A 27,563-nucleotide genomic window follows, 5' to 3' on the forward strand; every position below is an offset into this window, starting at 1 on the left:
GAAGAAAAACGTAAAATAGGAAGAACCTCGTTAGATATAGAGAAATTAATTTCTTGACGTAGTGTTCGAATATATACAGTGGTTTTAGTGAGGCCAGAAAACATACAATATACCACTGTGTTCTTACTCGTTCTTATCTGTTTGATTATAAAATATAAACAGAACATCTTATATAGAGGGGGAAAAGTAACGCGAAGAAAAACTTCATTCGTGCTGAAGCCAAACACGGAAGCCGGCCGGTCCTATGTTGTCTTGAACGATCCCTCCCCCTATAAATTAAAGCTTCGAAGACAGAGGATAATAGAAGTGAGATCGTAAGCACAAGCAACAGCTTGAAAACGGGCAGAAAATAGAACATTCTTTGAAAAGGAGCCAACGAACCGATCGATCGATCAAGCACCAAGAGAACTCGCGCAACACAAAATCTCTGCAAGGATTTTCCGGCCGCTGCGCCGGCGAGCACCATCCTCTGGCAACCGGCGGGGCAGCAGCAGCATCAATAAGGGGATCCTTGTCTCGCTTCGTGATCGTCCGCCGCGCTGGGGTCGACTCACTCGCGCCACTCTTCCCGTTCCCTACCGTGGTGGCGGAACCCTAATGCGGGCCCGAGTCTAGCCTCCATGGACTTTGCCAGCCGCCACGCCGCAGCGGAGGCTGCCACATCGTCTGCTGCATCCGCCTCCGCCCCCGCGGCGGTCGCTGAGGAGCCTGAGTACCTCGCCCGGTACATCGTCGTCAAGCACTCGTGGAGGGGAAGGTATCGCCGGGTCCTTTGCATCGCCTCTTCCTGCGTCGTCACGCTCGACCCCACCACTCTCAACCTCACCAACTCCTACGATGTCGGCTCCAAGTTCGACCATGCTGAGGCTCTCACTGCCACCGACGAGTTCACGCTCGCAGTCCGCACCGATGCCCGCGGCAAGTTCAAGCCTATGCGCTTCTCATCCCCGCTCCGCCCGGGGATCCTCACCGAACTCCACCGCCTCCGCCCGGTCCAGGACTCCTTCGACTTCCCCGTCCTCCATCTCCGCCGACGCACCCACGAGTGGGCCCCCTTCGTAAGCACACCGCCTTACTGAATTCCCGCTTCTGTCAACTTCACATCCCGCTACTGTCTATTGTGTTGTGCTGCTGTAAACAAAAACTAGCAATGCGAGGCTGTGTTTCATTTTTTAAATAAACCAAGGCTTAGTTTCTGCAAGTAATTTTGCTGCACAACTCTATTCTGATCAGTTGATGCTTCCATGCCAATCTCATATAGTACTACCCTACTTCATGAATGAATTTGTTCATCCTTAAGATAACTTACCAGATCTCATAGCACTAGGCTACCAGTTCAAGCAGAACTATTGAAGACAATTCACATATTTGCACATTCATTCTTGCTCAATTTTTTGTGATTTTTTAACTATACGAAAAATAGGATAACAAATTCTACTATTCAACCTGTGCCACAAAATGTGCTAAAATAGATGATGTGCTAATAAATACTCCCTCCAGTCAGATCCATATGATGTTCCAGAAAGCAAGTTTGGTTTGCATTTAGCTTTAGTTTGTTTGTTGTTCGAAATATCATATATAAGTGACTGGATGTGGTAGATTGTTGTAGTGCACCACTTCTATGGTCATTATTTAGATATCTAGATGATTGCGGAGACCATCTTTAATATATTATAACTCATATAATGCTGTATAGAAAAAATTATCACATGATGTCTAATACTTTGGTTACGGTATCTGAACATTCTGTAGAAACTTAAGGTTACTCCTGTGGGTGTTGAGCTCCTTGAGGCTTCTGGTTATATGCGCTGGTGCTTGGAATTCAGAGATATGAATTCTCCAGCAATTATTCTCTTGGGGAATAGCTATGGGAGCAAGACTACTGAAGGTGGAGGGTTTGTGCTATGCCCGCTTTATGGTCGGAAGTCAAAAGCTTTTATGGCTGCTTCAGGAACTACAAACACTGCAATTATATCGCATCTGGTACACCCTTTTGTCCTCGTCCTTTTTGGTCGTTCCACTCCAGTGATACAGATTTTTTAGTTCTATGTAACTTCCTGTTGTTGGTTATCTTTCAGACGAAAACTGCCAAATTAAAGATTGGATTATCACTATCTGTGGATAATTCACAATCAATGAAAGCGGACGAGTTCATAGCAAAAAGAGGTAGACATATATCTATAGTGAACTTTAGTTCTACTGTATTTTATCGGGGAATCAATTTAGATGTTGATAAGGATGAAGATGTTTGCTCAATACTTTTATATATCTATTTGATGTTCTCAGTTCTCACCGTATTATCATGCCTCTAGTGTTGCCTTTCTATCAATATGTTTTGTAGCTTGGCAGCTTGCAAAACACAGATGAACTGTGAGAATTAGGTAAATACCACCTTCAAGCTCCAGATTGATCAAAATCCGCGTTTGTCTCATGTTTTGGTTACACATTTATTGATGCTGTGGATCCTACAATTATCTGATATAATGAAGGATTAAAAACTCTCAACGATAGTTTATTTGTTACCTGTGAGCCTATGACTATGGTTTTCTTTAATTTTTAATTGCATGTGGACTTCTTTCCCAGCTATGGAGGCAGTTGGAGCTGCTGAAACACGACATGGAGAGTGGTCAGTAACAAGATTACGTTCTGCTGCACATGGCACTGCTTATATTGAGAGCTTAAGTTTGGGTGTTGGACCAAGGGGTGGGCTTGGAGAACAGGGCGATTCTGTCTCTTGTCTGCTTGTTCTTACAAGCACTTCACTTGTTGAAAGACGTCCAGAGAACTATGAGGTAGAAATTTTGTCCTCAATTTTATATGAATTGTTAAAACTCTTCTCCCTCGAGCTATTGGCAATCCAAGACATGATATCAATTTTGAGTACCAACACCCTACCCCCGCCTAACACAAACACACACAAAAGAGAGCATATGATAGGTTCTTACTTGTTTGCACTGAATTTCTTTCCAGGCTGTCATAGTACGACCACTCTCAGCAGTAAGTGCTCTTGTTCGATTTGTAGAAGAACCACAGATATTTGCATTTGAATTCAATGATGGCTGCCCAATTCATGTAAGTACATATCATACAGGTCTCTATCCCATTACAGGAAATGCTATGTAATTATTCTGTGTTTTTCTCAGGTATATGCAAGCACTTCCCGTGATAATCTACTTGCAACAGTTCTTGATGTTTTAGAAACCCAGGTACATTGTTTTCTCTCTCTCATTATGAACCAATTGACGTCATATTACCTTGGCATATTTTACACCAAATTTAAGGTGATTAACAAGCATGACTGTCTCTTGTATTTTGGCACAACTTAGCGATGCATGTTAACCAAAAAAAGAAAAGGCATACAACCTGGACATGACTTTAAGTGTGCCATCTGGGTACCCAGACCTAAGAAACACACATTTGGATGCCAAAACTTGTATTTGTGCATCATCAACTGTTCAAATTGCACATGATTAGCGACTAATGGTAATGATGACACTTGAATGCCATTTAAACTAAATGGTGGTCACGGTCTGCTAGATAAGATCCAAAAAAAATCTTGTAAAAACTGTCCAGCTCCATGAAGCTTCCTTAAAATACAAACCATTTCTCTAGCAGTTTCAAGTAGCACGTCCCGTCTTTTTTACATTTTAGCCCTTTTTGGGTTTTATTTTCACAAATACGCCCTTTTCAGTTTCATTTCAAAAAATGGACCCTCACCTCGGCGCCATCACTATTGGCGCCATCACTATTGGCGCCGAGCTACAACGTGTCGGCACCAATTAGTTTGGCGTGTACATTTAAGAGCTGACGCCTACGTGGATCGGATGTGGCAGCACCTTGGCGCCGTGGATCTCGGCGCCGACCATAAATTCATAGTACCTACTCGCGAGACCACAAATTCAACTGGACTAGTCCTGCAAGGATGAGTGTAAATAACTCAGCTCAAACGTGCAATTCGTTATCCATTGATCCAAAATCATCCTTTTATAATAAACAAGGGAATCATGCACCAATTAAGTAACGGACTGCAATAGCCCTGCAACTAAAAGTGAACACAGAAACAAATAGTTTAACCAAGCTCATAATTCCTTGCATGCCATGCTATTGCAAGAACACCAAGATGCATACTGTGGCTTGATATGACTGAAGATGGGATAGTGGTTTGGTGCCTGACATTAACTGCTGATCATAGCATAATATGACACCTGAGAAATATGACGTGCATCCCCCGCGACAAGACGTTTGGCGCTCACAAAAACACTTCAACCACTTTACAGGAGATGTCTCCGTGGCTGAACTGATGTAAATCAAATGCTAAGTTGTAAATTTTAACAGGTATAAGATCATCAACTATCCAAGTTACAATTTAGGTCACCAACAACAGAACACAAATTCATAAACCAAATAAACTAAGTATGAAGAAGAATCATTGATAAAATGACTGCTATCATCAAAAAATCAAAAAACCGACGGCTGGAGTGGTATATTTATATACATGGAGGTCGGCGCCGAGATCCACGGCGCCGAGGTGCTGCCACGTCAGATCCACGTAGACGTCGACTCTTACATGTACACGCCAAACTAATTGGCGCCAACACGTTGTAGCTCGGCGCCAATAGTGATGGCGCCGAGGTGAGGGTCCATTTTTTGAAATGAAACTGAAAAGGGTGTATTTGTGAAAATAAAGCCCCAAAAGGACTAAAATGCAAAAAAGACGGTAGCACGTCTGTGTTGGAATTTACTAGGATTCAACCAAGGTGGTGTGCCATCTTTAGTTACTTATAAAACATAGAACTGGAATCTTTTATGACCCACTTACATAAGTTCACGGATTTAAACATGCAATTCCTAAGTTTGTGAACCCAAGTGAAACTGTTGCACATGTTTCAGGACCTAAGGTGCATTTTATTCTTCTGGCAGCATTCAGTCTGTATTTTCGATTCATTTATCTTGAATTACACTTGAGTCATGAAGAATACAGATTCGAATGTATGTGCACCACTTGTGGCAACATTTTATTTGCAAATACGAATATGTTTGTTAAGATCCGCAAATATAATGACCAACAACACCTGGACAAGCACCATTCCACTCCCATTTTGATTTGTGCGCTTATGTAGTGTTGCTGTTCCATTTCCACATAATCCCATCTTCTTTCTTTAATACATCTGTAGAATAACTTCAACTCATACTTCAGAGGTGAAATCTTGATATACTGTGTTACAACATAGTGCAATCTGTTATGCATCTCCATTTCTCCTACTTGGAGTGATCTTCCTCATGTTGTTGAGTTTTTTTCAAGTCAAGCATAGAGTAGGCGTGACACATATGAATGCAGGGTACTAATCTATGCTCATGGGGTCATGCTACATGTATTTTCTGTCATGCTCATCTTGGCCTTTTTTGCGCCTCATGTTTCCTTTTCGCTTTGTTGTTTTCAGAGACAGTGTGCAATTCCAGTGCTACCAAGGTTAACAATGTCTGGTCATCGCATAGATCCGCCTTGTGGGGTAGCACATCTTGAGATGCCCTATCATGGTTCTGTTGACATGGAGTCAGCTTCCATGCACACAAAACATTTGGCCGCAATTGCTAAAGAGGCTGTAGTGTCATCTGACACTGTTCCTGGAGCAAAAATCAGATTGTGGCGTAGAATAAGGGAGTTTAATGCATGTGTACCATACACTGGAGTGCCCGTCAATATTGAAGTACCTGAAGTGGTCGTACTGGCCTTGATCAGTCTTCTTCCAACCATACCACATAGCCTTCCTGCTGATGCTCCTCCTCTTCTGCCTCCATCTCCAAAAGCAGCAGCAACAATAATGGGTTTTGTTGCATGCTTACGCAGGCTACTTACATCAAGAAGTGTGGCATCACATGTGATGTCGTTTCCTGTCGCTGTTGGGAGAATAATGGGTTTGCTTAGGAATGGTTCGGAAGGAGTAGCAGCTGAAGCTGCTGGACTTGTGGCTATGCTAATTGGTGGTGGTCCCGGTGATTCATCCATCTTAATGGATGCAAGGGGAGAATCCCATGCCACCTACATGCATGCAAAGTCTGTACTGTTCTCGCAACCAATGTATGTTCCGATCCTTGTTAACAGGTTGAGGCCAATATCGGTGTCACCGTTGTTATCTTTGTCTGTTGTGGAAGTCCTTGAAGCTATGCTTTGTGAACCCCATGGTGAAACAACCCAACATGCTACATTTGTTGAGCTACTGCGTCAAGTTGCTGGTTTGCGCCGTCGTTTGTTTGCATTATTTGCACATCCAGCTGAAAGTGTGCGAGAGACTATTTCTGTTATAATGCGGACAATTGCTGAGGAAGATGCAATAGCAGCAGAGTTCATGCGTGATGCTGCCTTGAAGGATGGTGCTCTTCTGAGGCATTTACTAAATGCTTTCTTCTTGCCTGCTGGAGAACAGCGTGATGTTAGTCGGCAACTTGTTGCTCTTTGGGCTGATTCCTATCAACCTGCACTTGATTTGCTATCAAGAATACTTCCTCCTGGACTTGTTGCTTACCTCCATACACGTTCAGATGAAGAATCACAGAGCCAGTATGATGAAGCACCGTTGAGCAGAAGGCAGAGACGAATACTTCAGCAGAGGAGGGTCCGTGGTAGTAAAAGTATGTCAGTACAAGAACAAGGGGTACCCCCCAATGGTGTTGAGGATGGGGAACCCTTCAGGCACACCAGTGCGGGCACTTATGGAGTAGCAGATGTTCATCAGAGGCATGTTGGCCCATACTCTTCCACCCACTCTCCTTTGCCAGGTATAAGCATTGATCCTTCTTGTGCAGTTACAGTGCCACATGGTTTTGTACCTGAGGCCCTTTCTGAAAATAATCATCAAATTGGGGAACCACAGCTGGATTCACATGTTTATTCAGTGGACTCCAATGCCAATGGTGATCTTGTGAGCTCATCGCATTCAGATTTTTCAGTCCCTGCACAGGTTGTGGTGGAAAACACTCCTGTGGGATCTGGCAGGCTCCTGTGCAATTGGTATGGATTTTGGAGGGCATTCAGTCTAGATCACAACAGAGCAGATTTGATATGGAATGAACGCACCAGACAGGAACTGAGGGAAGCATTGCAAGCTGAAGTTCATAACCTGGATGTCGAGAAAGCAAGAACAAATGATATTGTCCCTGGAAGTTCAGTCACTGAGGACGCTGGTGGTAGTGACAACTTACCTCGAATGTCATGGAATTATGCTGAATTTTTAGTGAGCTACCCAAGCTTGTCCAAAGAAGTCTGTGTGGGGCAATACTATTTGCGACTGCTGCTTGAAATTGGAAGCAACTATCGAGCACACAATTTTCCACTACGAGATCCGGTTGCCTTTTTTAGGGCTCTGTACCATCAATTTTTGTGTGATGCAGATATTGGTCTTACTGTGGATGGTGCAGTACCTGACGAGTTGGGATCATCTGATGATTGGTGTGACATTGGGAGATTAGATGGCTTTGGTGGTGGTGGAGGGTCTTCTGTAAGAGAACTCTGTTCAAGGGCAATGACTATAGTTTATGAGCAACATTATAAAGTTATTGGGGCTTTTGATGGCACTCCACATATTACTGTCCTCTTAGACCGAACCGATGATAGGGTTTTGAGGCATCGTTTGTTACTACTTTTAAAGGTTTGTTGCTCTGTAGTCTAATTTCTCTATTTTGTAGTAATATGACATAATATGTGCTAATATCAACAAGCTTCATTATGTTGTCATTTTATGGGCAATGGGCACTGTACAGTAAAATTGACGAGTATCTAGACATTAGCTTTGAACATGGACATTAATCTTGGACAATATTTTTCAAGAACCAATTTACTATTATGGATCTGCCACACACCTTCACATGCTGATAAATCTTCTCCCTCTTTTTTCTGTGGTTTTATAGGTCTTGATGAATGACCTTTCAAATGTTGAAGCATGTGTTTTGGTTGGAGGCTGTGTTTTGGCTGTTGATTTGCTTACTGTTGCACATGAAACATCTGAGCGGACTGCTATTCCTTTGCAATCTAACCTCATCGCGGCAACTGCATTTATGGAACCTTCAAAAGAATGGATGTACATTGATAAAGATGGCACACAAGTTGGGCCACTTGAAAAAGATGCAATAAGAAGGCTGTGGTCAAAGAAGTCAATTGATTGGACAACAAAATGTTGGGCTTCTGGCATGTCAGACTGGAAAGGGCTACGGGATATACGGGAACTGCGATGGGCACTTTCTGTAAGAGTGCCTGTTTTGACTCCCACTCAGGTATCAAGGGCTTATTTGGTTCAGCTTTTTACTGAGGAACTTTTCTAAGAATCTGGCTGTGGGGAGAATCTGGTTGTGGAGAGAATCTAAGTATCGTGGAGATTACATACGAAGGAAGATAAAAGAGTCCATAGGGTTTAGGATGTAGAAAGTGATGGTTTCCTACTATTGCAATTGCAACAACTCGGTCGATTCTGTGTTCACGTTGATTTTGGACGGCATTGACTAAAGTGATTCTCATAGAGAAAGGCTGAAAAGCTGGGCGTTTGGCAGTCCGCAGCAGCTTCTGGCGGCCAGAAACTGAAAAAAGCTGAAACAAACAAGGCCTAAATCTGCAGCTTCTGGTTGGACACATGCTCACACCTATGCTGCTATTTCCCTCTTTTAGTGTTAGCTATCAGGAACCCCGCAGGGGTAAAGTTTGCCTCGGTTATTCCTTTTCCAGACCTCACCTATGTGGGAGCCGCTAGCATTTAGTCTATCCTTTTTTAGTGTTAGCTATCAACAACAACAATAAAGTCTTTGAGTTCCAAGCAAGTTGGGGTACGCTAGGGTTAAAAACCCAACGAACCCACAATCATGGTTTAAGCACATAGATAGTTGTTTTTCATATACTTCTGTTCAAGGCTAAATCTTTGGGCATATTCCATCCTTTCAAATCTCCTTTTACTGTCTCTTCCCATGTCAATTTCGGTCTTTCTCTTCCTCTTTTCCTATCGCTATCGTGCCTTAGGATCCCACTACGCATTGATGCCTCGAAAGGTTTTCGTTGGACATGTCCAAATCATTTGAATCGATGTTGGACAAGCTTCTTTCAATTGGTGCTACCCCTATCCTATCACATATATCACCATTCTGGACTCGATCCCTTCTTATATGGTTATAAATCCAACGTATCATGCGTATTTCCGCAATACTTATCTGTTGAACTTGTCTTTTTTAAGCCAACATTTTGCACCATACAACATACCAGGTCTAATCGCCGTCCTATAAAATTTGCCTTTTAGCTTCTGTGGTACTCTCTTGTCATATAAAACACTATATCAGTGTTTTCAGATCGTCGGACTAATCACGATTAGTCGGGCTGATCGTTTCTTTGTGCTTGATTAGGGTGTTCGACTCGATTAGTGTTAGTGATCGTCCATATCGTCCGATTAGGCGACGATATGGAACGATTAATTGCCTAGGAGCCGATCAGTCGCGATTAATAGAGGTAGTCCAACAGTCTAGACTGCCCCCAACAGTCCAGTTTGTGCTCAGGTAGTCCAACAGTCTGTTTGACTGGACTGGCCCATGATTAATAGTGGTAGGCCCCCCCCAGGTCTACCTGTCTTTTTAGCTTCCCTGACGGCTGGGAGAAAATCAGAAAACACCCTTCTCTCTTCCCAGCTCCCTTCTTCACCCTTCTCTCTCCCTCCAAGGCTCCAACACAACAACACCTTTCTCTCTACATCGGCTGGGAGAAAAGAGAACACAGGGACTGGAGATGAGCTCCTCATCTGAAGCCTTCTTGGTTATGGTCTACTGGTCTAGTAAGTTATAGACTTGCAGTTTCATATAAATTTGTTGCTGCTGTGCTTTTATGAACTATTCAAGTATTGAATAAACTTGTTGCTGCTGTGCTGGTCTAGTAAGCTGGATGTACTGCTGTTTTGGACTATTCAAGTATTGAATATTGGACTATTTATACTGCTGCAAGTCTCTATAGTCTATACTATATAAGTATATATCTATATATAGTGTTATATATATGACTATATGTATATATATATGTCCTGGAATACACAGGATGACCAGGGGGACGATTAGGGTCGATCAGGGGCGACTAATCTTTAGACTCTTATCAATCAAAACTCCCACTCTATTTCTATTTACAGTTGTCCATGTGTACCAAAGCTCGAAGCCGTATTGTCCACCTTTGTCTTTTGATCCTTCCATTTAGCATCCTAGTCGTTGTCTCAACTCTCAACTGACTCACTTAACTTACCTGTAAGCGACCCTACATTTGACTACCTAAACAAATCATAGTTGGTTTGACTAGCTTCCTTACCATTCGCACCTGTCGGTGATGTGAAGACCTTTGCACATTTTTTCACTACACTCGAACGTCGATGTATCATGCCACTAAGTAGCGACCCGTTCCTTGCTTACTTGACACTGTGCCTAGATCGTGACACGGTGTCACGGTGTGTCACCAAGGGGCTGCTGATTCGGCCCTTGTCCATTTAACACCATATCCGGGTTCCGATATGGTGCGTCGCTAAGAAGGTTACACCCCGATGGATTTCTTTCGGGTTTCATCTCCATTAGAATGACTAGGTTTAACGTTGGCTCGCCAAGCCTATCACAACCCTCCTCCTTTACTAGGACTTGGGACCTTTTATGTTGAGGCAACATAGGCAGAATAAGCTATCCGCAAGCACAAATTCTTTCCTCAAAAATTAATTTTGCACTTTCTTTCAGTCGCATAAAATTGTATTATTAATTTGCACTTTCTTTGACTCACATAAAAATGTATTTCTTTCTACAGATTGGGGATGCTGCATTATCTATATTACACAGTATGACATCTGCACGGTCCGATCTTGATGATGCAGGTGAAATAGTAACTCCAACTCCTAGGGTGAAACGTATATTGTCAAGTCCAAGATGCCTTCCTCATGTGGCCCAGGTTATCTCTAGCTTCAAGTGTTTGCTATCTTTTTCCACCATATAAGTGGATGTTGGAGACTGTATAAGTACAACATAAAAGTGACAGTATCTTAGTCTACAACCATCAGATTAATGTGTATAAGTTAATACAATGCAATCCTTAAAGCTCTGTTGATGCAAGTAGCATTTCCTTGAACTGTCACTAAATTGTAACTCTGTCCGCAATATAATGCACAGTTGTCAGTTGTGTTATAAGATATAAGCTATTTTTCGTGCCATTAAAATTCATGCTTTAATTTGTGATTCAATTATCTTATTCAACTTTTCAGATGTATGTTTCTCTTTCTTTTGAACAATTTAATTGACCAAATGCTGACAAAAAACAAATTGTATTGTATAGGTTATGCTTACTGGGGAACCAAGCATTGTTGAAGCAGCTGCCTCATTGCTTATGGCTATTGTTACAAGAAACCCTAAAGCTATGATTCGATTATACATTACTGGTGCCTTTTACTTTGCATTGGCATATCCTGGTTCAAATCTCCTATCAATTGCACATTTGTTTTCGGCCACACATACTCATCAAGCTTTTCATGGTGGTGAAGAGGCAGCACTATCTTCATCTTTGCCTTTGGCAAAGCGTAGTGTACTGGGTGGACTCCTCCCAGAATCTTTGCTGTATGTCTTGGAGCGCAGTGGCCCTTCTGCTTTTGCCGGTGCAATGGTGTCTGATTCTGACACACCAGAAATTATATGGACCCACAAGATGCGAGCAGAAAACCTTATTTGTCAGGTCTTTTATCTATGTACTTTATTTTTATTTGTAAAAAACATTTGCTCTCTTGTTTTGAGATTTTAATCTCATTTTAAATTACTTTGTTCAACTTATTTTTGGCAGGTTCTGCAGCATCTCGGTGAATTTCCTCAGAAATTGGCACAGCATTGCCATTCATTGTATGATTATGCTCCTATGCCACCTGTGACTTACCCGAATCTGAAAGATGAGATGTGGTGCCATCGTTACTACCTCCGCAACCTATGTGATGAGATTAGGTTTCCTAACTGGCCCATTGTAGAACATGTGGAGTTTTTGCAGTCATTGTTGGTGATGTGGCGTGAAGAGTTAACTCGTCGTCCAATGGATTTATCTGAAGAAGAAGTCTGTAAGATACTCGAGATTTCTCTTGATGATCTTGTGCTTGGTGAGAACGGTAGCATCAAGCAGTCATCTGACTTAAGTTTGGCTAATTCCGGAAACAAAATTGAAAACATTGATGAGGAGAAGCTTAAGCGCCAATACCGAAAGCTAGCAATAAAATATCATCCAGACAAGAACCCTGAAGGAAGGGAGAAATTTGTTGCTGTGCAAAAGGCTTATGAGCGATTGCAGGTGCACCTTGTTTGTATGACTAGTTGCCCCATTTATGCATGATATCTTTTCATGCCTTCTTTTGTTGCTTAGACTGTTTTACTTAGTTCTCCCTTGTATTCATTGAAATGAGCAGCATTTTATTATTCTATGTGCCTATTGAGTTTCTTTTCTTACAAATTGTTAGTAGAATATATGCAAACTAGCGAGACCCATTAAGGTATATTTTCACATTGTTGGCTATTTACAGTGTCTATCGTCTCTATATGCAGGCTAGTATGCAGGGATTGCAGGGACCACAAGTCTGGAGGCTGCTACTCTTGCTGAAGGCACAACGCATCTTGTACAAGAGATATGGAGATGTCTTGGGACCATTCAAATATGCTGGTTATCCTATGTTGCTAAATGCAGTTACTGTAGATAAAGATGACAGCAATTTTCTTTCATTTGATAGGACCCCTCTTCTGATAGCTGCTTCGGAGCTAATTTGGTTGACGTAAGCTAACACAGACTTACTTTATTGGGTTTATACATTTTTTAAAAACTGCTCACTTTGATTATTTTAGATGTTCCCCTTCTTTGTTATCTGATGTTCCTGTTGTAATGTTATGTTAGATGTGCATCATCTTCATTAAATGGAGAAGAACTTATAAGGGATGGTGGTATCCCCTTGTTGGCAACACTTCTTTCTCGCTGTATGTGTGTTGTTCAGCCAACTACACCAGCAAATGAACCAGCTGCAAGAATAGTCACCAACATAATGCATACCTTCTCTGTTCTCAGTCAGTTTGAATCAGGAAGAGTTGAGATTCTTAAGTTTGGTGGCCTTGCCGATGGCATTGTGCATTGCACAGAACTTGAGTTTGTTCCCTCAGCTGTGGATGCTGCGCTGCTGACAGCTGCGAATGTTTTGGTTTCATCTGAGTTGCAAAATGCTCTGCTCAGGGCTGGATTTTTATGGTAGTTGCCTTGCCTGCTATCCTTGTTGCTTCTAAGATTACTGTGGAAAAGAGATGCTTACCGAAATATGATAGTACATTAGGAGAAAAACAAATCTTATCTCTGATTTATATACTTGCAGGTATGTGCTACCCCTGCTGCTTCAATACGATTCGACAGCAGAAGAGAATGAGACATGTGAAGCACATGGTGTTGGGGCAAGGGTGCAGATTGCCAAAAATCTGCATGCTGTTCATGCAACTCAAGCTTTGTCTAAGCTTTGTGGTCTCAGTGGCGATGATATCCTGTACCCAGATAACAAACCTGCATACAATGCACTGAAGGCTCTTCTTACTCCAAAGCTTGCTGACATGCTGAGAAACCACCCACCTAAAGAGTTATTATCAAATCTAAATTCAAATTTGGAATCACCAGAGGTAATGGCTTCTATTTTAATTGTAGTATTATATACCTAGAATATTTTGATAATTTCACAATAAATAAAATATATCATTAATGTATGCATGCTGTAAATTAGTCAATAACATGGTCTGTATGTTAAGCAACATGCTAATATACATGCACGCATGCACATACGTCCAAATAGTGTGGTCATGCACATTCAGTCTATTTAGAGTATATGCACACATGCTCTTCTTACTCCAAAGTTGATTTATGATCAACTACTTGCTAACATCATGCATGCACGCATGACAATTGCACCTGCGCCTTAGTGTGGTCTATGAACACATCAATATAGGGAATTATAGTCAGAGTGGATTTATAATTAATTAATTCCAACTTCAGGCATCAAGCAGTATGTCCAACAGGTTAGTTTGCATGCAAATGCACATATACTCTCAGAATCCTAGTGCATATGCTTCATTCAATATACATCGATACTTTATAGCGAGCAAATACAGCGTTCCTTGTGGCACAACTTATGCAATTTGCTAGAATCTACTTCTATTTGGCTGAACGTGTGTATGCTATCCACTTCAATATGTTGTGTAGTGTTATTGCCTCATGTGTGATTAAAAGCTATTCTCTGTGTAATTGCACATGAGGCAACCACATAGAATAACTTTATTGCGATCCACAGAGAATAATGCGATCCACTGCTATATTGTATTTGTGCAGATGAATTTGAACTAAAAAAAGAACATCCTTTTATTGCAGATCATATGGAATTCATCCACCAGAGGGGAGCTTCTCAAATTTGTTGACCAGCAGCGTGCTAGTCAAGGCCCTGATGGTTCATATGATTTGACAGAATCACATTCTTTCACCTATGAAGCTTTATCTAAAGAATTGAACGTTGGTAATGTATACTTGAGAGTTTACAACAACCAACCGGATTTTGAAATAAGTGACCAGGAGGAATTTTGCATTGCCCTGCTTAAGTTTATAGTAGAGTTAGTACTACAGTGGAATTCCATTAATTTGGAGACGATTCATCAACATGGTTCAGTTACTGAAGCATCTATGTCTGGAAATGATGAAGTCAGTGATTCAACTATTGAAGGAAAAATGGATAATTCATCAGGAAAACAAAGTACAGATGGAGATTCTGAAGTTATTATAAACCTCCAAAGTGGACTAACATCACTTCAGGTGCTTTTATTGAAAAAGTACTTTCTGTAACCTTTTCTGTGTGAGGAACATTTACTGAATTAATGCCGTCATTTTGTTTTTAATTGCAGAATCTTCTTACAAGTAATCCAGGCTTAGCTGCTGTTTTTGCTTCCAAGGAGCGTCTGATTCCTCTTTTTGAATGCCTTGCACTGCATGTTCCTTCTGAAAGCACCAGCCCACAAATCTGTTTAAGTGTTCTTTCTCTGTTGACTAAGCATGCTTCTTGTTTGGAGGCTATGGTTGCAGAAAGGATGAGCCTGATTTTGCTATTTCAGATACTCCACTGCAATCCCCCTTGCAGGGACGGAGCTCTTGCTGTACTGTATTCTTTAGCCAGCACACCAGAGCTTGCCTGGGCAGCTGCCAAGCATGGTGGTGTTGTTTACATTCTTGAACTTATGTTGCCACTTCAAGGTTTGATCTTCACTTCAGTGTATTGTTACTATAGTTAGGGCTGATATTTTGTTTATCAGTTGTTTTTTTTTTTGCATAATGTGCATGATACTCCAGTCCACATGTTCTAGTAGTATTAATTAACTTATTTTTTTAAAATTTTGGTTGAAATTACTTTTGTTTACCAACCTTCAGTGAAGTTATATTTTAAACGTTGCTTCGCTTAACTGCTCTGCACCTGGTTTAATTTATAAACGTTTTTACTTGTTACAACAACTTCAATAGATCTAATTATTTAAGTTATATTAATCACTTAATGTGTATTATGTAGAGGAAATCCCTGTGCAGCAAAGAGCTGTAGCTGCATCTTTATTGGGCAAACTTGTTGGGCAACCAATGCATGGCCCCAGGGTAGCAATCACCCTTGCCAGGTTCCTGCCTGATGGTTTGGTTTCTGCCATTAAAGATGGACCTGGTGAAGCGGTTGTTTCTTCTCTTGAGCTGACAACTGAAACTCCTGAACTAGTATGGACACCCGCAATGGCAGCTTCTCTTTCTGCACAGTTGGCAACAATGGCATCAGACCTCTATCAAGAGCAGATGAAAGGACGTGTTGTTGATTGGGATGTACCTGAACAAGCTTCCGGACAACATGTAATGAAGGATGAACCACAGGTAGTTTCTATTCCAGAACTTTTTTGTTGTGTAAAATAATTCTGTAACTTTGCTTAAGATGTCGGTATGCTGTCCAAATTTCAGGTTGGTGGAATTTATGTAAGACTTTTTCTTAAGGATCCCAAGTTTCCACTGAGAAACCCTAAAAGATTCCTTGAAGGGCTCCTAGATCAGTATGTCTCCTCTGTTGCTGCTACACATCATGAAGCAATTGCTACAGATCCAGAGCTTCCTTTGCTACTGTCCGCGGCATTGGTTTCCTTACTACGAGTTCATCCAGTGCTTGCTGACCATGTTGGCTACCTCGGTTATGTTCCAAAGCTTGTTGCAGCTATGGCTTATGAGGGACAAAGGGAAACTATGGCATCTGGGCAGGCTTCCAGTGGATCGCAGGCAGAACCTGGTGAACATGACAATTCATCTCACTCTGAGGCCACTGTGCAGACTCCACAAGAACGTGTCCGCCTTAGTTGTTTGCGTGTTCTGCATCAGCTTGCGTCTAGCACAACCTGTGCAGAAGCTATGGCATCAACAAGTGCAGGAACTCCTCAGGTATTTGATTCTTTGACTTCTTTTTTAAGTTACTATAGTAAGTAGTAAGTTTAGCTAGGTAAGGCATGGTCGATCTCTTGCATAATATCTTTTTATTTTGTTGATACAACATTGTGACTGCTTTGCTGTCGTCTCCTAAAATGTTTATCATAATAAAGCTTTTTAGTACTAAAACAATACCTTTGAATAGTAATTATTCTGTCTAGACAGTGTGACTGCTTTGTGGTCACCTCCTAAAATGTCTCATAATAAAGCTTTTTAATACTAGAGCATCATCTATGAAAAATAATTATTCTGTCTAGACATGTAGTTCAGATTAGATTATATGCATATAGTGATTATTCGACTTCTGGAATCTTTTATTATTCAGACTGCAGTATTAATCTCTTTAATTCCATAGTCACTCAAGGTTATTAAAACAATAAAACGTTGAAACGCTCAGGGCTGAAGTTTTGACTTTTAAACGTAGTTTTAAACAACATAGGAAAAATACCAGTATATCATAATTTCAGATGATAACATGAAGGAGAGAGAGGGCAGCACGGAGGGAGAGGGTAGCGTGAAGGGAGAGGAGCGACACGGACGGCTCACGGCGCGGAGAAGCCGCTGCACATGCCGCGGAAGGAGGGCACACTCGACGCGGAGGGAGAGAAGAGGGCGCACAAGGTGCAGTAGACACAACAACAACTTCAGGCGGTGACGACGATATAGAGCAGAGCGGTGTGCTATTAGCCATTGGGCTTCAGGGCAGGGGAGTAGGGCAAGCATGTGGAGACTAAGCCGGATTGGACCCAAAAGTAACTAACATACTGCGCCAAAAGTAGCTAATGGTCTAAAACGCATGAAACGCGGTTTCAACATCTAATTAGCGTTTTGACCACTTCCAGATTTTGGCCTGTTTTGCCTACCTAGGATACTACCTTTTTTTAAGTGTGCTTTCCGTGGCATCCTGAAGACCTAGTATGATCAATTTCATAGCACATTCTGTCACAAGTGGCATCTAAGGGATCCATCATATTTTTTTTTTGCTTGAACTGCCATGCAGGTCATACCACTGCTTATGAAAGCAATTGGATGGCAAGGTGGAAGTATACTGGCATTGGAGACATTAAAGCGTGTAGTCGGTGCTGGTAATCGGGCTCGTGATGCTCTTGTTGCACAGGGGCTTAAGTAAGCTGCTCTGAATGTCTATATAGCTATTAGTGCATATAATCTGAATTTGTGAAATTGCCTTAAAAGCTAAATTCCCGTAAAAAAACATTAGTAAAACTTAATGATTTTTTTCCTGAAACAGAAGTTTAGGAGCAGTAATTGATTGTGCATTATATGGCCAAAGATGCTTATGAAGTCAAGTCAGCAGTGCATAAATTGTGAACTTACTAGAGGAGATGAAATTGTTTGAGTCTAGTATGCAAATTCAAGTATTCTGTAGTATCTCAAGGCATGCCTGTTTTTGCTTGCTTATAAAATTACTTAAGCAATCCATTTTATTGATTTTTTTCTTATTTATTAAACATTGAAAATGTTAATGCATCTTTCTTTACGTAAATACATATGTTACATTTTCTGAACCTTTAACAAACCAAACACATGATTTTGTCCAAAAGTTTCTTTTGCTTCGTCTTACACTTTGTGGGAAAAATATTGTCCACTCCAAACTAGTTTCATGGAATCAAATCTTTCAACAACTAATCTTGGTTGTGTATTTCATAATGAAACAAAACAGGGTTGGTCTTGTTGAAGTGCTCCTTGGTATTCTTGACTGGCGTGCTGGTGGAAGACAGGGACTCCGTAATAAAATGAAGTGGAACGAATCAGAGGCTTCAATTGGGCGTGTTTTGGCTGTGGAGGTAACTGTTGGCTTTTTTATTTGGGATGCCATTAAGTTTTTTCAGTTCAATCCTATTATACCCTAAGTTTATCTTATTTTCAAGGGGTGACAGTCACATGAGATTTGATCAGTGCTATTAAGTCGTCCGACTACTTGTCATTAGTTGGCTTTATCGTTCCCCTGGCACCGACTATGCCCAATGATTTGAGTAGAGTGACTAGAAATCAAGTCATCCTATTAGTCATCGACTAATTATGACGAATTGGATGATTTGGGTGGATTTCATTTTCATCATGGGTTGGCAATTGACCCATTAGGATCATTGGTTTTTTTGCCCATCAGGGTTTCCTTTAGAATCGTTCCATCCCTCTCATTTTCGTGCATCTCTGCACTGCAGCCATCGTCTGCCTTCCGACTCGCGCTCGAACGAGCAGCAATAGGTCTCACCGTCTTGGCGGCGCACCATCTCTACCACATGTGCCTCCTTCCTCTCCAGCCTCCTCTCCAACCGCATGTGCCTCCTTATTAAGCTGCATGCACCAACCAGTTTCCTGTTTGAGTACAGAGGTTGAATTGTGTGTTATGGTTCTTGCTACAGTAGAGGTGACTCAGCTACAATGGTTGTTTGCTGATTTTGGTGTTTTTGTTTATATTGACTCTTTTGAGTACTGGTGCTATTAGTATTGCTTGTGATCCGGTAAAGCATAAGCCTACTAAGCATATTGGTGTTGATGTTTCTTATACACGAGCACATGTCCAAGATGATGCCACTGATCTTCGCTGTGTCTTCAGAGCTTCAATTAGCTGATTTCTTCATCAAGGGACAAACCAGAGCCCAACATCAATTCTCTCTCTAAACTCAGTGTAGTTGATCCACCTTGAGTTTGTGGGAGGTGTTAGATGTATATTTATGTTTTCCTGTATATCCCCATTGTATAAGGGGTTTAGTACATATTGGCCCTCATATACCTATGTATATGCTGGCCTTAGGTCCTCAAATTGAATACAAGTCCTATTCATAGCAGTACAACCTAGGTCTGAAAGTGTCTCGACCATCCCGGGGAACACGCCCTATGAGGCTTGTCGCGCTAATCGACGACAGGGTTCACCCTCATAAGTTTTACCCTGGACATTCCCCCTCTGATAACTCGTCAAATGGCTAGTGAAGCATTCCAATAAACTGTCTAGGACCTTGAGATGTAGGGAAGTACTAGACTTCACGGTCAATTGTAACTTAGGCCCCTGTTATGTGTTCGATACCTTCGAACTTGTCACATGGCCACCAATGAGCGATTCTCAATTGACATAGGTGGGACTAATGCAACTAGAGCTCCACTCTATTGCAACCAAATCCATATCGAAGTCTAGAGTCATGCCGGGTCTTCAATTATTATCCATGTCCAAACCATGTGATAGCAGTATAGTATAACGGATCTATCTCTCGTGAGTCCTGTAGCATGGCACTAAATGCTTTTAATAGGGGTCATGCACCAAGGCTTAGATAAACTTGTATTGTACAAAGTTAGTATTTGTTCGTCTCCAGGACATGATCCACCATCATCTTCAGGACTGAGTCACCATTACATCGTCTTCTGGTTTGATCTCATAGTTCACCAGTAGATCCATTAACCACCATCGTTACTAAATGATATGCAAAGATGCAACACATACTTCAGTCAGACCAACATAATAAGGACATACACAACATGAAAGGACAAACAACACGTCATTGGCGAACTACACTAGTCACTAGCTAATCGTCGTTATGCAACACTCATACTCTCCTTGTAGACTTTTTTTTCAGAAACGCAGGAGAGTTGTGTGACATTATATTAAGAAGAAAGAGGAAAGATCCTAGTGGACCTGTACAAAATTGAAGCCTCCTTATGGCGGCAACCAACAAGCATACATGAACCCATCCATGACTAACAAAGAAGAGGAAAAAAATGACCAAAACCTAGACCGGAACAGAAAAATGGTGGCTAATGAGGCCCTGAAGCGCCGAGGCTCCTGCTGCACACCATAGAGCACTCTCATAGGCCACAGCCTGCTGTACAGTCTGAACACAGGGTCTTTTCCCATCAAACACACAGGCATTTCTGTGTTTCCAAATCTCCCATGCAACCAGCACAATGAAGGAGTTGAGACCTTTTCTTTGCTCTTTAGAGAATATCTTAGAGGTTCTGCTCCACCATCTAACAAGTCTGTCATCAGCTTGTGGGGCAAGATTTTGTAGACCCATCTTAGAAAATAAGAGAAATCAGACTTCTCTAGAAAAGGTGCAAGTAGTTAGACAGTGTTGGATAGTCTCCACAGCCTGATCCCAAAGAGGACAAGAACCAGGGTGGGGTAGTCCTCTCTTTGCAAGTCTATCAGCCGTCCAACATCGATTCTTAACTGCCAACCATATAAAAATCTGCATTTTAATTGAGCCCACGTCTTCCATGTGCGTTTCCAAGGGCCAAATTTAATTGTCCCAATAAAAAAACCTCATATGCAGATTTACTGGAATAGCACCCATGCTTAGACAGGCGCCAAGAGTGCTGATCCGGCATATCCTGCTGCAGTTCCAATCTGTCCAAGAGGTTCCAGAATTGTAGATATTTTACTAAAACTTGTACTGTCAAGGCCCCTTGTATGTCTGAAACCCACTTTCGGTTTTGTCAAAGCCCCTTGTATGTCTGGTGCGGGGAGGGGCTGAAGCAGTCCTAGCGGCATCGACCGAAGAGAGGCGACACATCCATCGGAGTGGAGGGGTGCTGCGCGTAGTGTGCCTGTGAATGTGTGGTGGGGATATAAGGTGGAAAGAGACAAATAAAAAAGGAATAAAGGAAAGAATGAAGGAAAAATAGAAAAAAATAGAAAATAGAAGGGTATTATAGACATTTCACAGTTTTCAACAAGATGAGAAGTTGTTTTGCCAAATGTTTTTCTAACCAGAGAAGTCAGAGCCGAACAGATTGCTTTGACTAGAACTACCAAACGGGTCTAACTGTTTGTTTGTGCTGCTTTTTTGTTGTCGTCTTCGATGCACTTGTTATGCATAGTTGGATGCCTCATCGGTCTACAGGGCTTGTTTCTTTGTTGACGGCTTATTTGGTATTCTCTTCATTTCTTAGTAACCTTTTTTTTTTTTGTTTGATTTACGCAGGTGCTTCATGCTTTTGCAACCGAAGGTGCACACTGTGCTAGAGTTCGTGAAGTCCTGAATTCCTCTGATGTAAGTAAATCCCCACTGCAATACAAATTACAGAACCCTATTAAATTGGGAAACTACACTTGTGATCATGACAAGTGGTCCACCAAACAGAAAATGACAAAGAAATGTTTGACTGAAAAAAATCCGTTTATGTAGGTATGGAGTGCTTACAAAGACCAGAAGCACGACCTTTTCCTTCCATCCAGTGCACAATCTTCTGCTGCTGGAGTTGCTGGGCTCATTGAGAGCTCGTCAAGATTCACTTACGCCCTCGCCGCACCGCCATCTTCTTCTCTCTCTCCACCATCAGCTCCAGCAAACCCTAGTGGACGGCAATATTATCAGCATTCGTAGTGGAAAACGAAACACTTAATCTCTGCTCCTTGGAGTATGACCATGAAGGCACCACCATGGTAACGATTTGTAGAGTGAGGCCACCTTGAGTGGGCTTGTTACTGTCACCAAATACAGCTCGTGTCTCCATTCCCACCAATGAGCAGCTGATCAGTTGCCCGCATTTCAGTACATAGCATAGCATAGCATACCATTGTACAGTTTTCCATTACATAAGGGTCGGGGTCGGTTTTGTGTGTGTGTTTTTTTTTTGTAAAGCATATGATTTTTTTTGGGTACCATAGATGTCCATAGAATACGCGAGCTGAATATTGTATCCATTCATTACTGGGTTGATGCACTCCCTTGTTCGGATCACACGACTTACTTGTGACGAGAGAAATAAATGTTTTTTTTGCCTTTGTTTGATGAGCATTTTCTGGTGTCAGTTAACCTTTTACAGTCATATTGTCGTGTATGACCACCGAGTGTGTGTAGGTTTTATATAGCCTGTCCGTCACTACTTTTGGTTAGAGTTTGCTATTTCATTTGTAATGAAGTTGTTTGCTGACACCTTTGCGTGTAACAAAAGAAAAGCACACAAAAAATAACATGCTCCCTCAGCCTCGGTGACACGATGCGTGACATACAAAAAAAACAAAATCCTGCTGCTTCACATATAGCCTGTCCGTCACAACTTGTGGGTAGAGTTTGCTATTTCATCTGTAATGAAAGTTTTGCGTGTAACAAAAGAAAAGCACACAAAAAATAACATGCTCCCTCAGCCTCGGTGACACGATGCATAAAAAAAACAAAATTTTGCTGCACCAGCCGGGAATCGAACCCGGGTCTGTACCGTGGCAGGGTACTATTCTACCACTAGACCACTGGTGCTTGTTGTATTGATAAGCTCAACTAGCTTTATTGTTTAGTGTTCCATTCGAAGTATGTCATTATTAGTATATGTTAGCTTTTAATTTACAAGAGGGTTGAACTAAATGGAGTCACATGGACATGGGGTCGAGTCATTTTTGTATTATTTCTTGATTTAAGTTTTTAAAAGAAGCAGATCGAGCCAAAAAAAAGGCATGTGGACATCACTCCGGATCTCTTATCCTCAATTCACTGCCCAATATTGCTTACCGTATTACAAACAAGATAAATGATTAGAGACGCAGCACTCGCCGATACTTGCAAGCAAAAATGGAGCCACTCTTATCCTTTCAGTGCGCGGCAAATGGATATTGGATTAGATTGAGACGGACTGGGCAGGCAAGCGAAGCATATAGCAAAGCTGTTTTTGCAGCCGGCCCCGGTCTGCTGTTAGTTAAAGTGACATGCGCATGCGCGATAAGCAAAGCCGCACGCCACTCGTCGCCTCCATGAAACATGTCCAGCCGACTCAGAGCTAACAACATCCCAAAAGAAAGCAAATTACACAGATGCATGTGCGGCTGTGCCCTTTCCCCATCCATCGCCACAAAAGAAGGTGCTGTTTGGTTCAAAAAATGTAACGCAAATGGTAATGGTAATGGTTTCGGTTCGATTACTGCCGGTAACAAATTTGAATAGGCTGGTATCAAATTTTAGTGTGGTATCGGATTACGGTTGAACTAAAACAAACATGATTTAATGTTATTCGTTACCCATTACGTTACAAATATGTGAACCAAACGGTACCGAAACTCAACCATCATGCAGAGGTTGGCTGGAGCCTGTATGGTCGCTGGATAGTCGTATTTAATACCCCGTCCTAAAATAGCAAAAAAGTAAAATGAATATTCCTGCAAACTCAGAAGCAAGCAATTTGCTCCTACCTTTTTTTAGGAGGAAAAAACGAGCTGCTTCTCCTTCACTTGCGGCTTGCCTAACTCGCTTGATGCCTAGTGCTCGCACGTGCTTGATGGCGAAGCTTACCCAACTAAACCCAACTCACATGCCGCCCCTGTCCATAGCGTCTCCATCATGTCATGTGCACATCCTACTGTCGCTCATGTTAAATTCTCGCACGCCCTCGCAGTCACAGGTGACACAGGACACGCCCACAGCTTTCAGCTCATCAAAATGGCTAATGGGAACGCACATCAAATAAAGATGCATAGAACATCGGTCAAGATACAGCGACATCGATCCCTCGAATGTTTTCACCAAAACCAAACAAAGACCACGTGCTGTACTTGAATAAAAAAAACGGACTCTTCAGTTGCAAGCGAATTCCTGCTGTAATAATACATACATCCTATATACAGCTTTGGATTCAACCAACGCTAAAACATCGGTCGATCCATCGTCGTCACAGCTCACAACAACAGGTACTTAATTAACAACAACGGGGGTGACGCTTGACGGCTGCTTAATCCTGCTAATTACCAGGCTACTAGCAAAAACACAAGAGGATGATGAACAGCAGCCGGAAGCTAGGTGTCATCATCCATCCATCCTTCTAGAGTTTTCAACAACACCAGCATCATCATCGTCGCCGCCGTCCTCCACCTCCTGAATCTCTAAGGCCTATCGTGCGTGTGTGTGTTTTGTAACCATGGTGACCGCGATGACAGTCCCCGTGGTGGGTAGCAGTGTATCGGTATCGTCCCTATCCGGCAGGCACAGGCGAGCTGATGAGCTCTCCTGCCTGATTACCTGCCCATGACAGACCCGGGCTCCGCAAGGCGGCTGTAGAGCGCGGCGCTGAGCTGGTCCTGCGAGTACATGCGGCTGGCCATCTTGACGGCGACCTGCTGGATCATGAGGTCCTTGACGACGGAGACGCTGGCGTGGTACACGTCCAGGTCGAGCTCGCGGAGCGCCGTCATCAGCCGCGCCGACGGGTGGTTGCGCTTGTGGCACTGCACGCGGATCATGGCCTCCAGCCCCAGGATCTTGGCGTCGATCTCTACCGCGTGGCAGCGCGGCCCGCCGGCGTCGTGCCCGCCGAGCCCGGCAGCGGGGTGCGGGTGCGGCCGCGCGTCGCGCTCCTTCTTGAGCGCCTCGACCTGGGCCTGCAGCGTCTCCCTGTCCGACTCCAGCGACGTCAGCTTGCCGCGGAGCTCGTTGATGTAGGAGATGGCGTCGCCGAGCAGCGACGCCTTGTCCATCTTGGACACGTTGGGCACCACGGCGCGCAGCGCGTAGAAGCGCTGGTTCAGCTTCTCCCGCCGCTGCCGCTCCGCCTCCACGTGGTTCAGCGGCTCCTCGCGCCCGTTCGCGGGCTTCCGCCCGCGCTTCCGCGGCCGCTTCTCCGCCTCCGGCGGCGGCGCCACGACGCGGCTGCTCTCCACCTCGCGCACGGACGCGTCCAGGTCCGAGTGGTCGGACTCCGACTTGGCCGGCGCGCCCGTGCCTGCCGACGGCCGCGCGGTCGGCGCCGACGAGAAGGACAGCATGCCCTCGTTCGCCGCCGCCGCCGGGTGGTGGTTGGTGTTGCTCGCCAGGGAGGTGGCTTCCATCGAACGCTTGTTGTTGTTGTTGTTGTTCTTCGCGTCGTTCGCCGCGGCGGTCGCCGTGTGCTGCGACTGCGAGAATAGGCTGCCGGGAGCGGTGGTGAGGCTGGCGGGAGGCGCCGGCGACGGGTTCCTCTGGGCGTTGCTGTCGACGCCGAAGCTGAGGATCTCGCCGGACTCGGGCTTGAAGAACGGCGGGGCCGCCGCCAAGGAAGGATTGGACGCGAAATCCGAGAAGTTGAGCTCCCGGCGGAACGGGCCCTGATTCTGCTGCTGCCGCTGCGGTGGCGCCGGCGGGGCTGGCGGCGCGTGCACGGAGGGGCTGGGGTTCTCCGTGAGCGTGCTCGTGCTCCCGTTCTCGAAGTGAATCTGCGGCGGAGGCGGAGGCGGAGGCGGTTTGGAGACGGAGATCTCGGCCGCCGACGGGTGCGAGTAGGAATCCTTGATGTCCACGACCGGCGCGTCGGCGAGCCACAGCACGGATGGGTCCGTCTCCGCCGCCTGGTCGGCTTCGGCGGCGTGCTGCTGCTGCGGCGCCGCCTGGGGCTGCACGGGCGGCCACGAGCCACCCCCCGGCCCGCCCCCGAAGAGCGAGCGGATCTTGGCCATGGTCTCGGCGGTCTGGAACACGACGTCGGTGGAGCCGAGCTCGAGCACGCCCGTGCCGACGGGGAAGCAGACCATGGTGCGGAGGCCGAAGTTGTAGGCCTGGCGCGCGCGGTCGCACGGCGCGGAGGAGAGGCCGGCGGCGATCCAGGTGTGGTGGCCCGCGAAGAGCGCCTGGCCGGGGAGGCCCGAGCCGTTGAGGAAGGACTGCGTCATGGAGACGAGGAAGAACCACTCGGTGTCGGTGACCTCCTCCTCGACGGCCTCGTCGGGCGCGGGCGCGGGCGCGGCGGAGGCGCCGCCGGAGATGAGGGAGTTGAGCTCGCGGAGCACGCGCTTGCGGTGCTCCTGCTCGGCCTGCGCGGCGGGCGTGAGCGGCGGGCGGTGCCTGCGCTTGTCGTCGTCGCAGCCCTTGTAGTAGCCGTCGCCCCAGCCTAGCAGCGACGCGCCGGTGGCGGCGTCCAGGGAGGACTGCCAGAAGATGGCGTAGGTCCAGGTCTCCCTGGACCCCTCGATCATGGCCTGCAGCCGCTGCTGCAGCGTGTCCTGGTTGAACCCCGGCGCCATCGCCATCGCCGGCGGCATCTGCGGCGGCGGCGGGTTGCCGCCCCCGGCCGGCGCCCCCCAGGGGTAGGCGGGGAGGTCGGCGGAGGCCATGAAGGCCTCCATCATGGAGGCGTTGTCGTCCGTCCACAGGTTCATGGGCGTGGCGTAGCGTGGCAGACCCGAGGAAACGGTGGGCGGAGAATGGAGGGCGAAGGGGAAAGGCGAAGGAAATGGGTTGAAACGCGGAACCCGTGGGATTATGCGGCGAAAACGCCCGTGACAGAGGCTGGGCGCCTGTCCCGCCTCCTGTCCGGTTGGCGAGGCGAGGACAAATACAGGAAGGGAAACAACATCCCTTCGCCACGGGGCCACAGCACCGACCTACAATTCAGGAGGGTTCGTAGCCCGCCTCCTTCAAAAGTGGACCCGATTGTCAGCGAGAAGTGAGTAGCCATGGTGTCCGCTGGGCGTGCTATTTTTACACGTGAAAATGACGCACACACCTGCTTGGTGCTTGCTAGGAGCGCAACCATGTCATGTCACGGACCTCTTAAATACCTCCTTAGCCTAATCGTCAATATATGTACTCCTACTGAGATGGCTCGAATGGAGCATCGCAATTTGCTGCACGTTTTTATTACTCCACGCACGTGCAGAAACAGCAGCATGTGGGCATCGGTAGATAGCCTATAGTAGCTTGTGGCCGGCTCTGTCTGACCGTTGAGTTGATTCCATCCCCGTCAGGAGAGTGGCCCACGTGCAGCGGTTGGAAGCAGCAAAGGCCCTCCACTTCATGGGTCGGTGGGCCCACGCAGCGGACAAGCCAATGAAAGATAAGGAGGCCCAGGTGGGCAATGCGGGACGGCGCACGCGATCTCTGGGGCCGTCCATCCGTGTTCACGTGTTTAGCGAGCGTCGCAGGCGGGCAGCGTGCTAGCCAACCGTCTATATAAATATCTGTTGTGATTCGGCTTAGTGCTAATATAAAACGAGGTGCGGGGCAGCTGTGCTGTGCTGTGGCCGCCGATGGAGGTCGTGGTCGCGTTCGGCTTAATCAATGGTAATCTCCTCTTGGCGCGCAACACATGCTACACGCAACGCAACCATGTACAATTGTCAGGGTAT

The 27,563-nt window shown here is 44.7% G+C and overlaps 2 protein-coding genes and 1 non-coding gene across 3 annotated transcripts; 1 reads left to right on the plus strand and 2 right to left on the minus strand.

Annotated features, from left to right (window-relative positions):
• Positions 1-206: 206 nt before the first annotated feature.
• Positions 207-22,269, plus strand: LOC103638891 (dnaJ homolog subfamily C GRV2). Its single transcript, XM_008661674.4, has 22 exons — positions 207-1,058; positions 1,753-1,983; positions 2,079-2,166; positions 2,584-2,792; positions 2,971-3,072; positions 3,144-3,206; positions 5,442-7,646; positions 7,906-8,268; positions 10,799-10,939; positions 11,321-11,713; positions 11,819-12,310; positions 12,562-12,785; positions 12,905-13,249; positions 13,371-13,665; positions 14,408-14,842; positions 14,932-15,277; positions 15,588-15,931; positions 16,016-16,483; positions 17,529-17,653; positions 18,210-18,333; positions 21,466-21,534; positions 21,670-22,269. The coding sequence occupies exons 1-22, from the start codon at positions 621-623 to the stop codon at positions 21,865-21,867; spliced, it is 7,698 nt and encodes a 2,565-aa protein (XP_008659896.1). The 5' UTR covers positions 207-620; the 3' UTR covers positions 21,868-22,269.
• A 400-nt stretch (positions 22,270-22,669) lies between these two features.
• Positions 22,670-22,740, minus strand: TRNAG-GCC (transfer RNA glycine (anticodon GCC)). Its single transcript has one exon. It is a non-coding gene; the product is annotated as a tRNA-Gly (tRNA).
• A 1,261-nt stretch (positions 22,741-24,001) lies between these two features.
• LOC103638892 (transcription factor MYC2) lies at positions 24,002-27,094 on the minus strand. The gene has a single exon (XM_008661676.4). It carries the CDS (start codon positions 26,592-26,594, stop codon positions 24,483-24,485), a length of 2,112 nt encoding a protein of 703 aa, XP_008659898.1. The 5' UTR covers positions 26,595-27,094; the 3' UTR covers positions 24,002-24,482.
• Between the last annotated feature and the right edge of the window lie 469 nt (positions 27,095-27,563).

Source organism: Zea mays, chromosome 9 (assembly GCF_902167145.1).
Source record: "Zea mays cultivar B73 chromosome 9, Zm-B73-REFERENCE-NAM-5.0, whole genome shotgun sequence".
NCBI lineage: Eukaryota > Viridiplantae > Streptophyta > Magnoliopsida > Poales > Poaceae > Zea > Zea mays.

What these genes read in the sequence shown, in the direction of transcription:
- LOC103638891 (XM_008661674.4), top strand. Translation starts at nt 621, where the DNA reads ATGGACTTTGCCAGCCGCCACGCCGCAGCGGAGGCTGCCACATCGTCT. An exon ending in AGGCTTATGAGCGATTGCAG is followed by an intron (nt 12,311 to 12,561) that starts GTGCACCTTGTT and finishes CTCTATATGCAG; the next exon opens with GCTAGTATGCAGGGATTGCA. An exon ending in CAAGTGCAGGAACTCCTCAG is followed by an intron (nt 16,484 to 17,528) that starts GTATTTGATTCT and finishes ACTGCCATGCAG; the next exon opens with GTCATACCACTGCTTATGAA.
- LOC103638892 (XM_008661676.4), bottom strand. Translation starts at nt 26,594, where the DNA reads ATGAACCTGTGGACGGACGACAACGCCTCCATGATGGAGGCCTTCATG.